The following is an 18,348-nucleotide window of genomic DNA, read 5'->3' as shown; positions in this document are numbered from 1 at the left end:
GGCCTCTTTTTGAACACCTTTCAATGCTCCCATATAGTCTTTATTTTTAATGGCTGAGTTTTATTCCATTAAACACTACAGCTTTACCTAATAATTTCTTTATTTTTGATGAAATTTATGTTGTTTCTAATTTCTTCTTATAAATAACCCTATGATGGGCATTCTTAGGCATGAATTTCTTCTGTATTAGGGTTACTTCCTTGTTATAGAACTATAGAACAGAATTGCTAGTCCAAAGCTTATGAAATATTAGCCTTTAATAAACACTATAGAAGTGGTATTTTGCTTTGTTTCTTTTGTGTTTTAGGAGGTGACTTTGTTTGACAATAGGAAGTTGTGGTCCCCAGGGAGGTTAATCTTCATTTTATTATGAAATTGGCTCACCCCTGACTAAATGAAGCTACATGTTAATGCCTGTAGTAACTTACAGCAACAGGGTTTTTCCCAGTCCCTCACTGAATTTTTGCATATGGTGAAGTACATATTTTGAGCCACACCCTATTGCTGTTACCTAATGTTGGATTGATGCCAGGTCACTTTCTTTTAAAAGTACACAGACTTTCATAAACAATTCAAAAGACAAGTTAAGGTTTGCTTTGGTACAAACTGGGTTTTGGCCTGTTGCTCACTTAACACAGATTGTTTTGTTTGATATGATAAGTGATTGTGTCATTATTTTGTATTGTTTCCTCTGTGTTACTAATGGTCTCATAAAGTTTCTCATTTAACAATAATTAAATTCCAGAAGGTGAATATCTTAGAGGTAGAAGAAACCTTAACATTCCTAATCTGCAATCCTTCCATTTTATAGATAAGCGAACTGGTGCTCATATGGGGTGTTTTGTACAAAGTCAATTATGTAGTGGAGAATTTGGGACTAGAATTTAGTTCTTTTTCTGTGAAGTACTTTTTCCACTATAGTTTCTTTCTTTTTCTTTTTTTAAACATATTAATCAATAACAAATGTTTCACAGACTAGTTTATGATTAATTCCTATGACTCCTTATTTCAGTTACTTAACATCATGGCTTGCCATGTATGGTAGCACATATCTGTAATCCTAGCTACTTAAGAGGCTGCTGTTGAAGGATGGTAAGTTCAAGGCCAGGCTGGGCAACTCAGAAAGACCTTGTCTCAAGATAAAAATAAAAAGGGTTTAGGATGTAACTCACTGGTACAGCACTTTCCTACCATTTACAAGGCCCAAGTTCAATGCCCAGAACTACCCCCCCCCAAAAAAAAAGTCCTGGTTTATAGTCATGGCAGTAGACTATGAATGTGGAAGTAGATGCTTTCAAGAACAAGTTGACCAGCAATTCAAGTTTTGGTATGGAACATTAATTACTTCTTGCATATTTGGTATCATATGCAGGTTTTGATTCAGCATTATGGAGTTTAGATATTTGGTGTTTCTAGAAAGTGCAATCTCAAACTGCAGTCTGGTACTTGCCAAAAGATTAGTTTGAGTCTTCCTGTTGTTATGAGACAGGTTTATAGATAGCTATCTAACTTCTTAACTTCTGTGGTAAGTAAACCATCAGAAAGAATTGTACTTAGAATGTATCATTTCAAAACCTTTTCACAGAAATGCCTTCACCAAATTATGATTTTATATAATTCCTTAAGCTTATATAGAAGTTATCCTAAGAAATATCTATGTAAATAGGATTTGTCTTTTCCAAACCCCTACCTGAAAACATGAAAACTTCAGTTTTTCAGTTCTCTAACATAAGCATTGAGTGTGAATATGCTAGAAAAATGTTTCCTCAGACAAACTGATTATTTTAAAAAACTAAGTCAATAAGAACAATAATAGTTAAGCACATTTTGAAGTTTACAAAATGCTGTCACATTACCTAATTTGATAAAAAAAATGCAATATTATTAGATTAGATAAAATTACACTCATTTTATAGTTGTGGAATCAGGCATACAGCTATTTAGCAATGAGGAGATAGTTTGTGCATAAATTAGCATTCTTGTTATACCTTGATGTTCCCCCAAATAAATTTATTTCTCTTTTTTATCTTTGTCTTTTCATCTAACTCAGTTTTAATTTGTATAAAATAGCCCTGATATTCAATATCATCTTCTACTCTACTACTTCTTAGTTTTTGCTTTGTATATAATTTATTTAGATATTTCTTATACATTTATGAACTGCCTTAAATTCTTTAGGAAGGAGGTAGGTTGTAAATACTGTGATAATATTATATCATTATATTATAGCTGTGGTGACAGTTTTTTAAAAATCTAATATTCATCTAACTTACATACTTAAGGTAGTATGTTGATATACTTCTGGGTGTTCTTTATGTAATGATCAATATGCAAATATTGGCAATATAGGTATGTATGTATATGTGTATACAGTTGCACTTCCTGTTCTATCTGTGCCCTCTTCTAAGGCTGTACTTAACCCTCCTGGTGAAATTAAACAGAAAGAACAGTATCACCGGAAGACTGCTCAGTCTGTGATAATTTCACATTAAAAGAATGAGTTTCTGTCATTTCTAAAATTTCTCCCAGTGTAACAATAAGTTACTCATGTAAAGTGTAACTACATGAATTATTATCTACTTGATTATTACCAGGCAGTGGGAGGGAAGAAGGAGTATATTCCCATGCCTAAAAACTCATTCAAACATGCAGGTCCAAGTTAACCTCTAAAATTTATCAATAGTATATTCCCATACCTAAAAACTCATTCAAACATGCAGGTCCAAGTTAACCTCTAAAATTTATCAACTAAAGCTTAAAAGAGAACTCAAATTCTTTTCCTCCATTTTTGTTATTAGCACAAATACTTCCCCAAATCTTTCCTAGAGCCAGCTAGAGCTCCAGCAGTCATTTCTTTTAATTTTTAAAATTCTGCTTAGATATACCTAAGATAAAACTGTTTTAACTGTTTTTAAGTGTACAGAACAATTAGACATTTCATGTCCTAGTATAGCCATTGCTGCTGTCCATCTCCAGAATTTTTTCATCATCCCAAACTGAAACTCTGTACCTGTTAAATAACAATTTCCTATTTTCCATTTTCCCCAGTCCCTGGTAGCCACTATTCTACTTTTTAACTCTAAGAAAAAAGCATGAATAGATGTTTCTTCCAAGATATACAAATGGCCAATAAGTACCTAATATTAAGTGGAATCATGCTATATTTGTCCTTTTGAACCTGGCTTAGACATACCATAATGTCTTCAAGGTTCAGCCTTGGTATAGCAGGTATTAAAATTTCATTCCTTTTCACAGAATATTTTTTACAGAATATTTAATTTTTGCAGAATATTTAATATTCTGAACATGAGTGTACAAGCGTACCTTCTGAATATACAAATATATCAAATGTACAAATATATCAGGTTCTTGCTTTCAATTATTTTTGGCATATACCAGATATAGATACCAATGGATCATGTGGCAGTTTGATGTTTAACTCTTTGAGGATTAACACATTCCTGGAGCTTGAAACTGATATGGTACATGCATGATTGTACCACATCTGGCAGCTTGTACCACCAGATTGGACTGTTCCATATGACCAGTGGGACAGTCATGCATATACCCACCAGTGATTCAGAGCCACCTGGCAGCAAGACATACAAATTATGGTCCCATTGTGAATGTGTTAAGGAGGCTGCACCATTTTACATTCCTACCAGCACTGTAAAAACACTGAGTTTCTCTAATATTTGCCAAAACATTTGTTTTCCATTTTTTGACAATGGCCATCTTAATATGTGTGAGGTAGTATATCATTGTGGTACTGATTTGCATTTTCTTCATTATTAGTCATGCTGAGAATCATTTTATGTGATTATTGGCCACTAGCATATCTTGGAAGAAATTTTTACCCAAGTCTTTTGTCTTTTTAAAATTGTTTTGTTAAATTGTCCTTATATATTCTAATTCATAGTTACTTACCAGATGTATGATTTGCAGATATTTTCCTCTGTTGTGTTGGTTGCTTTTATACTCCATTAATAGCGTCTGATGGACAATTTTTTAATCTTAATAAAATCTAATTTATTGTTGTGTGTGTGTATGTGTGTGTTTATGTGTGTGATGATATTTTTCCAGTGCTAGCCACCAAAATTATCTGGTATTTTTTGTTGTTACCTGTGTTTTTGTGTCTTATCTGCAAAATGAGTATCAAATCCAATATTATGATGCTTATCCTTCATGTTCTAATAGGTTTATAATTTCAGAGTTACATGTAGGTCTTTGCTAATGTGTATCTTTTCCTTAGGGAGTTTAATTATTTACATTTAAGGACTATTGCCATTTTGTTACCTGTTTTCTAGCTTTCTGGTCCCTCATTTCTTCTCTTGCTGCCTTTATGTTTCATTGACTTTCTTTCTCCCTTTCTTCTTTCACTCCCTGCTTTCTCCTATCTTGCGTATGTTGCCTAGGCTGACCTTAAACTTGTGACTTTTCTGCCTGAGCATGCCCAGTAGCTGGGACTACAAGTGTGCACTGCTGCACCCGACAGGGGCATGTACTCTTGGCATCTTCCTGCAGTTTTTCTGAGTCATACCACTGCTTCTCGCTTCCTGAATCATAAATCATGTTTTTCCTCCAGCTGAGGTCTGAATTAGGTGAATAGATATCAGTCTCTCAGTCAGTCTGCAGACAAATTAGAATGCTACTGATAAGGTCATCTTGGGAATTGGGAATTGGGTTGCCACCTCTTCCAGATCCAGACCATGGCTGGGAAGGTAGTAAAGTAAGGGTGAGCAAAAATGCCACAAAATTTCCTACTGTTTTGAATGTGCCTTTTAAAAAATAGTTGTTTTTTTTTTTTTTTGTTGGTTGCTGTAGACCTTTCACTGTATTTGAGAGTTCATATAAAGTTATTTTAGCAAGTCTGTATTTTTTCATATCTTTGTGGGCAAATCAGGGTCTGATACTTCCTAGTCACTAGTCTGCTGACATCACTTCCTAGTGGTTCCCTTTCTAATCACTTGCACTTTGGATGTATGTGATTTCCTTACTGCATTAGCATGGAGAGAAGACCCCAGTGTCAAAGCAACCCAGACAGACATGTACAATAATGAAGACTTTAATGAACTTCTAATACCATTTGTCAGATCCTATGTTTTCTCACCCTACTTCCATGATCATAGAATGTTGTCTGCAGTACTGCCCTCCTTACCCAGTTTCATTTTCTTTTTCTCCAAATTTATTTATTTATGCAGTAGTAGGGATTGAACTGAAGGCCTTTGCATGAGCTACATCTCCAGTCCTTTTTATTTTGAGATAGAGTCTCACTAAATTATTAAATTGACCAGGCTGGGCTGAAATTTCAGATCCTCCTGCCTGCTTTGCCCTCCCAGAGTGCTGGGGTTACATACATGTACCACTACTCCCACTTAACTTATACTTATTTTGATGAATTAACTCTGACATCTTTTATTACTATAATAAATCACAGTTATGATCAATAATAGCCATTCAGCATGTAGATAAAGGAAACAAAAGTTGAATGCTGACTGAGGATCACAGAATGTCAGAAAAGTACTTAATAAATTTTTTATATATATGCATGTATATATTCACACTCAGATATACATATACAAATTGTTTTCATAGGAATTTTTGTTTTCAGATTTTATATATTTAGCTTACACTTTGACTTTTAACATTGGTGTTTTCATTTGCAATTCTGATAATTTTGTTCTTAGTATGAAATATGAAACTTGTGAAATGTACTACCAACTTCTTAGTGACTGCTGCTTTTCATTAAGGCAGTGTTGTACAAGCCCTCATTGAAGTGTCAATAGAAAAATACATTTACGAATTTTTTTTGAGGTAGGGTCTCTCCAGGTAGCCCAGGATGGCCTTTGAACTCACTATATATCCCAGGCTGGCCTCCAAGGTGATCATGGTGATCCTCCTGGCTCAGCCTGTCAAGTACTGAGATTACAGGTGTGCACCACTGTCTCAGTTTTTTTTTTTAATATATTATAGCTATGATAATAAATTGTTGCATTTTATATATTATAGCTATGACAATAGTAAGTTGCAATTTTTCTCAGTTAAGATCTTTTTAATGAATTTTTTCTTAAAGTGGACCTCATTTATCAGAGAACAGTCTATAAATTGCAGGACACTTCAGTTTAGTAAGATCACTCTGAAGATGGCCTGTAAACTTTAAAATGAGGAAGAATTAGTTAAGAAGTTGTGGAGTTATCTTTTTTTTTTTTTAAGTTGTGGCTGGGATAGTTAGAAATCACAAGCTGCATTGAAATCATATGCAACTTTGTTATAGTTGCAGTGCTGGGGATCAAACTCAGGGCCTTTTGCATCTTAGACAAATGCTCTCAACTACCAAGCTACACCTATGGCCCCAGGAATTGTCTTTTTATGATAGAGGAAAAAATTTTCTTTCTGTCTGCCTTTCTTTCTTTCTTTTTTCTTTCTTTCTCCCTTCCTTCCTTCCTTCCTTCCTTCCTTCCTTCCTTCCTTCCTTCCTTCCTTCCTTCCCTTTCTCCCTTCCTTCCTCATCCCCCTCTTTCTTTTTGAGACAGGGTCTCACTTTGTAGAGCAGGCTGTACTTGTACTCACTATGTGGCCCAGGCTGGCCTCAAACTTGCATTGATCCTCATGCCTCAGCCTCTTGATTGCTGGGATTACAGGTGTGTGCCACCATGCTCAGCAAACATACTTATTTCAAATTAATGCATGGCGACATAATTCATTTTGTTTTCCCACAAGATATGAATAAGAAAATCTGAAAAAGTAACTTTTCTTTTGACAAGTTGCGTAGGAACCAATGTATATACTATTAGAAAAAGATGTAGCTACTCTAGTGACAAACGTTTTGTTAGAACACTAATGTACCAGAGAACTGTTACCCCAAAAGTTGTTTTTTTTTTTTGGAGCTAAAGTCTATATTCTGATGAGGAGCTCTAAAGCTAGGTCATGTGAAAATAAAGTGATTAAAAACAGTTTCACTGTTTACTTTAATCATGAATTAGCCTTAGCCCTAAGCAGAATATGAACTTTAATGGAAGAAGCTGTTAGGGCAAAAGTCATTGGGATTGATGGAACTAGACAGTTAGAAACCCTATAATAATATGGGCATAATAAAACATGTATTACATCTGTAACATGTTTGCAGACACTCATAATGGCGCATTGTAAATTTGTGCATTTGTTTTATAAACAGTTTATAGCGGGAGGGAAAAGACTAAACAAATACTAAATTCTAGTTAATGATATGTATGCCAACATAGATAAAGGGGTGAAGCATATAGATGTTTCTAACTTACTTTGAAATGTATCAAAAATAAAATGGACTGCTAAAGAGGATAGGTTAGATAGATATGATATTGTTAAACATTATTATAGAAATAATTATTCTAAAACATTATTGTAGAATCCAGGTAGTAGGTATGTGTGGCTATTTACTATAAATCAGTGATGATGAACCTTTCATAGGTTTCAGTGATACAGTCTGTTGTGGCACGTGTGTCATAGGCTTGCCACCACTGCTGTGAACCCTTACAGCTTTTCTATATTTAACATTTTTATATGAAATATTGGGAAAATGGTATTAATGAAAAGTGTATCAAATAGATGGATAGATGGGGTTTGTTCCATCAATATTTATTGATATCTACAGTATGTCAAGTGATATAATTGGTATTAGGGACTGTCTCAGTTACTTTTCTCTCGTTGCTGAGACAAAATACCCAACACCCAAAATGAAGGAAGGAAAGGTTTATTTAGCTTACAGTATGTGGAGGTTTCAGTCCATACTTGGCTGGCTCCGAGGCAGAAGGTAGCAAAGCAACAAGAGCAAAGGGGGGAGTGGCAGTTGAGCAGCAAAGCAGTCAGAGCAAAAAGGGAGGAATGGCCGCACGCAGCTTCTTTCCCTGCCTGACTTTGTAAACAGGCTACCCCCACCTAAGGGGCATGTAGCTCTCACATAATCTCCATGCCCTCCTCTTCCACAGGCTCAGGATGTATACAAAGTAAGCACCCTGGCTTCCTGCTGAGTCACTTAGCCAAACCTCTAGACTCCTCAAGTTGACACAATGTATCAACCATAACAGGGACATAATAGCCAAATGATTCATATACTTTGTGATAGAGTGGCAGGAGATGAAACTGGAGAGGAAGGCACAGGTTGGGTCATGGAAAGTCTTATATACCAGAATTAGGAGTTTGGACTTTAGGCAGGGGAATGATACTTAGGTGGGTCACTCAGGCAGCATTGCAGAGATAAATCTGCAGTACTGGTGGCATTGGTGGGGAGGGACTAAGACAATGCTGAGAAAGCAATGTTCCAGGTGGAGATGATAAAGACATAAATTATAATTCTTATGGAGCTAAATTCTAGAAATATTTAGGAGCAACAATCACTTAAACTTGTTGATTGGTTGGATTAGTTGTGAGTGAGTTGTAGAGAATCAAGAATGAGAAACATAATAAAAGGATCCACTTTGGAGCTTGAGAACAAAATGATGAGTTTGGTTTTGGACATGTGAGGTTTGGGATCTTACCTACTGAAAACACTATTTATTCATTAATTTTTACCATGTTTTTGGACAAATATCACTATAGAGGCTCATGGTTGCTAAAGATAAGCCAGATAAGAACAAATGGTTATAAATACTGCCTTTAATACACTTACAGGGCTGGGGTTGTAGCTCAGAAGTAGAGCACTTAGCCTAGTATGTACAAGGCCCTGGATTTAATCCCCAGCACTACAAAACAAATAAACAACAACAACTTATAGTGGAGGACACAAATGGTAAGTTACAATAAAAAGTGATACTTAAGTTGATGGGAGAAGTAGAAGATGATGTCCCTTCACAGAAGGGACAGTTAATCTAGCAGTGGTTTGCAGTTGCAAAATGTATCAGTCTGAAGTTTGGAATGGAGCCTGGGCTAGAGATATCAATTAATATCTTTACCGCTATACCTGAGAGTTGATAAAAAATGCCAAGGAATAATAACATAGAGTTGTTGCAGAAGAAAAGGCCAGAGGCAAATAAAAGTCATAGAGGGAGGTAGAAATGAAATAGCAAGGTAGAAGTATTGTAGTATAGTGTCATGTCATATAGTATCATATCATATAGTATAAAGGAAGCTAAATGTTTCAAGAGCAAGACCAGACTCAGTGTCAAATAGTTTATTTCTGACAAGTTGGCAATGAATTGCTTAGTAACAGGCATACACTCTACCAAAGATTTTTTATTGTTATATGTTATATGATTTTACTACTGTTATTTGATTTTATCATTGTATGCACACCATAGTGTTCATTAAAAAACTAGATGGCTGATTTATAAAGTCTGTCATAATGCTGTTATGGGAAATATGACTTTACTAAATGTCCACTGGATTTGGCAATTTGGAGGTCTTGGTGATGCTAATGGGAGCTGTTTCAGTGAAGTGATGGTTAACACACAAAAAAGTGATGCTTGATTTGGCATAAGAAAAAAAGAACTGTAAGAAAAAGAAACCAAAATTCAATAAAATTCTCTTTATCTTAATTTTAAGTTTGAAATACCAGTTAAAACTCATGTTTTTTTCTTTCAAAAATATGCATTTTCTGCCATACTAGACATCTAAGGTAACCTGGAGAAAGTAGAAGAAATGGAGAAATAGTAGATTCCAGGTCTAACACAATAATTTGTAAGTCTGGGATATCTTATGCCATAAAAGTAAGGCAACAGTCATTAACTAAGGAGGACATATCAAAAGGACGCAAGAGCCATCTTGAAGGGAGAAAAATGGAGCATCAAAAATAATGATTACCGGGTATATAAATACATCTAGCTTCTAAAGATCTATGAGCTTTTGAAGATTTTAAATAGACACTTTCATTCCCCCAATTGGGGATGTGGCAGTTGTTGGCAGACCAAGTCATTACTCTGCAGGGGTATGGCTCATATTCATATACAGTGTACCCCCTATTGTTGTAAGGCTTATGTGCCAACAAGAGTTTTTATATTTTTAAATGGTTGAGAAAAAAGGTCAAAGAATATTACATAACATTAACAATTATATGAAATTCAAAGTTTTAGTGTTCATAAATAAAATGTCATTGGAATACAACCACCTTCATTCATTTAAGTATTGTGTAGGCTTGCTTTTTTAACTGCAATGTCAGAATTGAGTAGTTGTGACATCAGATCACATGGTCTACAAAGTCTAAAATATTCTGCCTGCCTTTCACAGAGTAAATCAGTTCATGCTTGCATTTAACATTGATAAAGAGGAAAAAATCAAACATTTCTGGCTTTTTATGTGATTTCATGGAACCAAATAATTGATAAGGAAAATTTTTAAAGAGAAAAATGGCAAGAATAAATATAGGATAAATGATAAAATTATACAATCTTTAACTTTGTAGCCTCTAATTAAAAATTGGTTAGGTAGTGCTTATTACTAGATTTTAAAATATTTAGCAGAAGGTGGATGGACAGTTTTTAAATGGAGATATCAGATATCTCCTGGATCATGGGTCAATCACAGTATTACTAAAGTTGGGGCAAATACATTTATGTTTCTCATGCTATGGTCTTAAAAAATGCCTAAAAAGCTGGATTTTAATTAAAACAAGACTATGTATCTAAATATATAAGACATAATGGGAGACAGAACAAATTTAATGAGCAGTCTATCAATACAAATCAGAACATGGAACATTATATAGAATAAATGACCTGGTTTCTCTAACAAACTGCAACTGGCTTATACCTTCTTTTGAGACTTCTGGTGAAGTCTCAAATGTAGACTCCCACTTTCCCATTTGTATTTATTTATTTGAGCTGAGATCTTTCTCTGTTGCTCAGGCTGACTGAAAATTCCAGGTCTCAAGAGATCTTCCCGGTGCTACATACTGAGTGTTTGGACATTAGCAGCGCTCGTTCCAGCTCTTCTCTTCCTTTCCTTTTTTTTTTTTTTTTTTTTTTTTTTTTTTTTTTCCGGTACCGGCAATCGAACTCACAACCTTGAGCTTGCCAGGCAAGTGCTGTGCCGCTGAGCTAAATCCCCAGCCCCATCTTCCTTTCTGTAGTGTAAACTACTTCTTGTTATTGACTTGTGATTTATACTGAGTGCCAGTCCTAGGACCCATAACCACCACTATCTTAAACATGCTTAAACAACTTTTAGTAATACTATTTATTTATTTATTTATTTATTTATTTATTTATTTATTTAGAGACAGGGTCTCAGTTTGTAAGTCAGGCTGGCCTAGAATTCATGGTGATCCTTCTGAATGCTGGGGTTATGGGTAGGTGCCACCATGCACAACTCAGTAATACCTTTTTACCTCAAAGTGCTGGGATTACACGTGCGAGCCCACTACTCCAGGGTGTTATTTTTTTTTTTTAATTTATTCAAATATGTCAGTTTATTGCAGATACTTTTTAAAATAATATATAGGAAACCTGGTTAATTATACAATCAACAAAATAAATTTGGTCACGATGCTGTGTTTGGTCTTTTTGGCTATTTGTAGGCTTTAGATATTCAAATCAGAATTAAACTCAGGATATAGTAGTGTGTTATTTCTCTATATGTTTAGAATAACTTCATTTTAATTCTGGGCTTAACACACCACAGAAAATGAACATAAATGGATTAAATACATAAACACAGAAGGTAAAATCTTTAATACTAGGAGAAAATCTGTAGACACTGGGATAGGGAAAAACATCTGAAGACAGGGAAAGGGCCATACATTCTTATCTTTAATGCAGTAAATTTCTCTTTATCATAAAGACAGGGAAAAGACAAGCAATACAATGTGAGAAGATACTTATTAATATTGATAAAGGATTAGTTTCCAGCATATATAAAAAACTCCTGCTAATAAGTGAAGGGCAAAGAACCCAGTAGAAAAGTAAAAGACAGGAATTGGCATTTCAAGGAAGAAAAATACAAATAATCAGAAACATAAGAGGCTCAGGCTAGGTGTGGTGGTACACACCTGTAATGCTAGCACTCGGCAAGCTGAGGCAGGAGGATCGCTATGAGTTCAAGGCCAACCAAGGCTACACAGTGAGTTCAAGGCCAGTCTGAACTGCAAGCAAAACCCTGCCTCAAGAAGACACACATGCACGCACACACACACACACACACACACACACACACACACACACACACAGGCTCAGCTTTATTATTAAGCAAATGCAAATTAAAACATTAATGATTAACCATTTTATAGATACTAGGAATGACAAAATTTTTTTTCACAACAATTTGCATGTTAAATGTGCATATTAGGATTTATCAGCAAGGTGTAGAACAATGGAAATGGTAATACTTATTTGGTAAGAATGTATTGGTGAAACTACTTCAGAAATTTATTAAAATGAAAGATGTGCATTGCCTGTGACCAGAAGTTCTACTGTTAACTGTATGCCCTAAGGATATGTAGAACACTCATAGCATCACTGTTTGTAATACTGTAGAAAAAGCTACAATTAGTTTAAATATTTCTTAACAGTAAAGAAATGAATAAAGTGAGTATACTAAATGAATAAGTTGTCATGTTTATTCAGTGAAATACGATAAGCAGGGAAAACGAATACACTTGAACCTGTACTCATGAGCATAGATGTATTCAGAAGCATAATATTGAATGAAAAAAGCAAGTTACAAGAAGAAATATAGTTTCCCTTCATACTTTAGAAACAAGTAAAACTAAACAACACGTGTATACATGTAGCCTTATATGGAAAACCACAAGGACAAGTAAGAGAATTATTTACACAAAATTTAGTATGATAAAAGTAGAGGGAGAAAAATATAATTGGGGAGGAACACCCAGGAGACTTTAAAGGTACTGGCAGTTTTAATGATTATCTTCTGGATGGGGGAGATTAGACATGAATTTTATATTTTTCATTTTTGGCTTCCCATAGTTATGTGAAGATTTCAGAAAGGCAGTGCTGTATAGAAGTTTCTGTGCAACATGTGTGGGAACTTTCTAGAGGCATTGTCCCTTAATGAGTGATTTTACCATTCCTCTCCACCAAGAGACATTTGGCAATATCTAGCGAGTTATTGGTCATCATGACTTGGAAAAGCCATTGGGGTCCAGTATGTAGAGGCAGAAATTACTGCTAACAATTCTGTAATGCACAGGATGGGCCTAACAAAAAGTGGTTTTTGGCTCAAAATGTCAAATTATTGAGACTGAGAAGCCCTGGGCTAGAACTAGGCTGTTTGGACTTGAATTCTAGCTTTCTACCTTTTAGGCGGTGTGACTATGGGTAAATTACTTACACTTCATATCTCTGTCTCATTGTTTATGTGGGGCTAACTGCAGTATCCATCTCATGGAGTAGCTGTCAGAGTTAACTGAATTAAAAAATTTAAGATGCTTAGAATGGTGACAGCCATGTAACAAGCCCTTGATAAATGTTAAAAATAATAAAAATAATTATTGGTATTTTATTTTTGATTGAATGTATACAATAGGTTGAAAATGACATAGATGATAAGGAAAAATAGTTATTACTATAGCGTGAATGCAGCTTGTACTCCAAAGCCTTATTTGTTGGAAGCTTGGTCCTCAATATGGCAGCATTAAAAGGTGGCAGACCTCTTGCAAATAGGAAGGGGTCCAGGAGACCAACGGCAAGGGGAGAGTGGAATGGAAAGGGGAAGCAAATAGAATTAGGATACACCATGTACAGGAACCTAATAACCTTTGTGAAAGAACTAAGAATTATAATAACAACAAGAATGTAAATGGGGAAAGGGAATTTAGAGGTGGAGGGAAAGAGATGGAGGGGAAGGGGGCTAGAAAAAGAAACAAGCTGTATTATGTACATATACCAACTCCGCAAGACAAATGTAAGCATCATGTACTACAAACGTACTAATAAAAGGAGGGACAAAAAGGGCCTAACACTGTAGTAAGTTAGTTCTTGCAAGAGTGTGTTGTTTCTAAAGAGCAAGCCTAGCTCTTAAATCTCTCTCTGACTTCCTGTCTTGCTGTGTGATCTCTTCTACACACATTGTATGGGTCAGCTTTCCCATTGCTGAGACAATATACCTGACACTTGTAGATTAAAAGGAGTTTTTTTGTTAATCACACACATTTGTCTGTCCAAGTGGATGTGTCTATAAAGTTTTGACAGGATGCTGTTTTTTCTTTAGCAAGTATTCTTTTTAAAAGCTATTTAAAATATATAAAATTGGGGCTGGGGATTTAGCTCAGCGGCAAAAGCGCCTACCTGGCAAGCGCAAGGTCGTGAGTTCGGTTCCCGGTACCAGAGAAAAACCAAAACCAATATATATATATATATATATATATATATATATATATATATATATTTTATGATAAATTTTCTTTAAGCTTTAGCAAATTAAATGCAAACTATGCATATACAAGTGTAACTTGTAGCATTTCCTTTTAAGCAAATCAACATGTTTTTAAAAAATTCTAATATAGATACCTTCACAAAGAAGTAGATTGAAGTAATGATGTTGATAATTATTATCATTAAGACAGCTATGTATAATTAACCATATTCATGTTCAAAATAGTTTCATAAAAATCCTATGGTGTATGTGGAATTATCTCTGTTTTACAAATGAAGAAATTGAGACTTAAAGAGATGAACTGCTTTGTCTAAAATTATAATGAACTAGCTCAGTTACTAAATTGTGGAACCATCAAACTCAAGTTTCATAATTAATCAGTTACTGTGATTATCCATGTGGGCTGTGTATATAATTGTGAGGATTTCTCTGACTTGTACCAAATCTTTTTGAAAATGGAGTAAGAGGGCATTTATACCTCCTCTCAGAATGAATTTGGGTGCGATGTCAGAAATAGAATATGGAATATCCTGGGTTCAGGATCACTTGTCAGAAGTAACATTTTTATATGTGTTACATATAAAATTATATGTATATAGTTACAATGTACTGAATAATTTAATATTACTATAACTTCCTAATTTTTTCAGAAATAATTTCAAACATGTGCCAAAGAGAAAATGTTGTACCTGAACTGCTGTATTATTTGTCACTCAGCTTCATCAATTTTAAACTTCTAGTGACTTGTTTTGCTTTTTTTTTTTTTTTTTTACTGGGGATTGAACCCAGGGCCTCTGCACTGAGCTACATCCTCAGCCTTTATTTATTTTGAGACTGGGTCTTGCTAATCTGCTACATTGCCAAGGCTGGGCTTAAACTTAGTGATCCTCCTTCCTCAGCCTCTCAAAGTGCTGGGATTACAAGTGTATGCCATCACCCTGGCTTCCTGGTAACTGTTATTTCATCTGTATTCTTTCTAGTTTCCCCTTCCTGGACTATTTTGAATCAAATTCCAGATCTGTCATTTCATTTGTATATATTTGATTATGCATAATTCTACTTCTAAGAATAACTATTTTAATAGACATTTGTGGGAAAATGTAGTTAATGCAGTCCAATTAATTAATGGAAACCAATAGGCAGCATTTCTTGAGTTCAAAATAATCATATAATTGTATGTTTTTCCCCTGGAATTTAAGTGTCCAATAATAAGTATTAAGAGAAAGTGTTTTACCTGTCCTCTGCAATCTTCTCTCAGTTCTCCTAAAAAAAAAATTGTAACATTAATGACCTTAAAATCTGATACAGGACTGTAATAAAAATTTACAAAACTTTTCATTTCTTCACTGAAAGAGAATACTTAAAATAATCATAATTAAATAAAAAATCTAAAAATTTTAGAGAAAGCAATAACCAAACCATAAAAAATATGAACATGCTAATTATCTTCATATACATGTTATAGTTAATATTTGTATGGAAACAAATAGATATGCTTATATTGTTTTTTCTGTTCTTGAAGTGATAGCATGGCAAGTGAGTTTCATCTAAATGCCAGTTTTGGCTGAGTAAAGGGGGTTACCTGGGAACTATATTGGAAGTTGACTATTTTTTGGTTCATTTGGAAATAAAGCTGTAATAGAGAGTTATCTGTTCTAACAGCAGCAGTATACGTACCTGCTGACCCGGACTTAGTACATCAAAATTACGTTTTTAAAAGAAGCATCAGCTGGGCATGGTGGCTCACACCTGTAATCCCAGCACTCAGGAGGCTAAGGCAGGGGGATTGTTGCAAGTTCGAGATCAGTCTGGGCTACAAAGTGAGCTCAAGGCCGGCCTGAATTGCATAGTGAGACCCTGTCTCAAAAAGACCAAAAAAAAAAAAGCATCACTTAAATTGATATGTAAAAACAAACTGTCATTATTGCCACAATCTATGTGATTATTGATGTATATAGATAGGAATTACATTACATATTGTAATCCTTGAAACAACAGATTGTTTCAACAACAATTTGATGTTGGATTCTTTTGAACGTAGTCATGGCATCATTGCACAATAAAAACCATGCTTTGTCATTTCAGTCTGCTCCATGGCAGTTTGTTCCATTCTGCCTTAAAGCATGGCATTTCAAGTCCAATTCTCTTTTCTTGTTTACATATGATGACCATTCACTGGTAATAAAAATGAAAGTAAATATTGTGATAAAACAATATGAATGGCACTTGAAATGCTATAGATTTATAACTGTATCACTGTAGTTTGAAGCACTAATCTATTTCTGTTATTGTAGCATGAAAATAGCTATGAGTAATATGTAAAAGAATGAACATGGCTGTGTGCCAATAAAACTTTACTTGCAGACATTGAAATTGAATTTAATGTAAAGTTCACACATAACAGAATATTATTCTTTTGATTTTTCCCCAGCCATTAAAAATGTAAACACCATTCTTCGTTGTTTAAAATTTTATTTCTGTTTTAATAAACAGAATGATAGTTATTCTTTAAATGAAGGAAAACTAACAAAAATCAGCATAGCATCTATGGCACTTAGCTAATGCCTGGCACATTGTAAATGCTAAATAACTGCTTTATTATGGACATTCTTATTGAGATTTGCCCCTAACAATGGTAGAGAGTGAGTTATTTATTTCTTTATTGGTACATTTTAGATATATGTATTGATAACATTCACTATAGGGAATTTGCATCTGTATATAATATATCTTGATTTCTCCTTTCTTTCCCCATTCTCCTCCCCTCCCTTCAACTCCTCTTCCTCTCATTATTTACAAAAGCTTTGTTTCTATTTTTTTCTGTTCTCTTTTTTCTTGTCCCTTCTTTTTCCACTACCACCTCCTTTGTTTCCCTTCTCATTTGAACATTTTCTTCCCATTTTCCAATATGTATTATAAATTTTGGTCCTTATTTGTGCCTTTGGTTTCTGGGACCAAAGGAAACAAGTGCCTCCAATTTCTATCACTTCAGAATATCTACACATATGTCTTTGATTTATTTCACTTAAGATCTCAAGTTGCATACATTTACCTAGAAATGTCTCAAGCATATCCTTCTTTATGGCAGAGTAGTACTCCATTGTATAAATATTCACATCTTTATACATTCATTGGTTGATGTAATTTAGGCTGTTTTCAAGATTTAGCTATTACAAACTGTGCTGCTATGGAAATAAGTGTGCGAGACAGGAGCTCCTCACTCAGAAGGCCAGTGAACTGCTCTCACCGGGGTTCGTGTGTGGGCCCTCCCTGCACATGCCCTGTGCTGAGTGAGCAGGCACCCATGAGCTGCTGGCACCATGGTCCGAGCCTGTGTTTTGCTTGTGCCCCAACCTCTGGGAGGTCATGAACACCCCAGTCTGTGATTGCTGACAGAGCAGCCTGCTTTTGGCTCCTATGTGCATCCTGAACTGACTGGAGATGCAGAATCTGGTGGGCTGCAACCTGCTGACATCATGATTCCTAGCTGAAAGCCACGGAGAGAACCAGGTAGTTCACATCTATTTCCTGCGGGCAGTGCAGGCATCACAGGACCCTGCCACCATTACAGTCTGAGTCTCCACCCTTTGTGCACCTGGGCCAGACAGGAGCTCCTCATTCAGAAGGCCCATGAACTGCTCTCACCGGGGTTCACCTGTGGGCCCTCCCTGCAAGTGCCCTGCGCTGAGTGAGTGGGTAGTCCGCGAACTGCTGGCACCCTGGTTCTGGTCTGTATTTTTCTTGTGCCCCGACCTCCTGGAAGTCAGAGCCACGGACAGTCTGTGATCCCTGTTGGAGCGGCCTGTGTCTGGCTTCTGTGTGCATCCACAACTGACTTGAGACACAGAATAAAGTGGTCATTATTCTGTGTGGGTCAACAAACTGTTGACCGTGCAGTTCGTGTTGCGGCTTTGCCTGTACCCTGAACTGCTGAGGGACACAGGTTCACTGGACCAGGACTCTGCCACCAGTTCAAACCAAGTCTGGGTCATACATGCACCCTCAACTGCAAGGGGATGCTGGATCAGATGGTCTGCTGTCAGCTGA

General features: G+C 35.5%; 1 protein-coding gene across 7 annotated transcripts in view; it reads right to left on the bottom strand.

The window, feature by feature from the left end:
- The window catches only part of Wdpcp (WD repeat containing planar cell polarity effector), a 391,210-nt gene that overhangs the window by 41,247 nt on the left and 331,615 nt on the right, over window positions 1-18,348 (bottom strand). For 3 of the 7 annotated variants that reach the window (XM_013514679.1, XM_005385716.2, XM_013514682.1), the window contains 2 exons: window positions 15,536-15,564; window positions 9,202-9,462 (listed from right to left, as the gene is read on the bottom strand). In XM_013514679.1, coding sequence (XP_013370133.1) covers window positions 9,343-9,462; window positions 15,536-15,564 — 149 coding nt within the window. In that variant the 3' untranslated portion in view covers window positions 9,202-9,342. Of the gene's footprint in view, window positions 1-9,200; window positions 9,463-15,535; window positions 15,565-18,348 lie in introns of those variants that run through there. The other 4 variants (XM_013514680.1, XM_013514686.1, XM_013514684.1 and 1 more) reach the window with 2 other exon arrangements.

This window comes from Chinchilla lanigera, unplaced genomic scaffold (assembly GCF_000276665.1).
Source record: "Chinchilla lanigera isolate Chin_1 unplaced genomic scaffold, ChiLan1.0 scaffold00023, whole genome shotgun sequence".
NCBI lineage: Eukaryota > Metazoa > Chordata > Mammalia > Rodentia > Chinchillidae > Chinchilla > Chinchilla lanigera.
The sequence above is the reverse complement of the archived record's forward strand: the minus strand, read 5'-3'. Positions and strand labels throughout refer to the sequence as shown.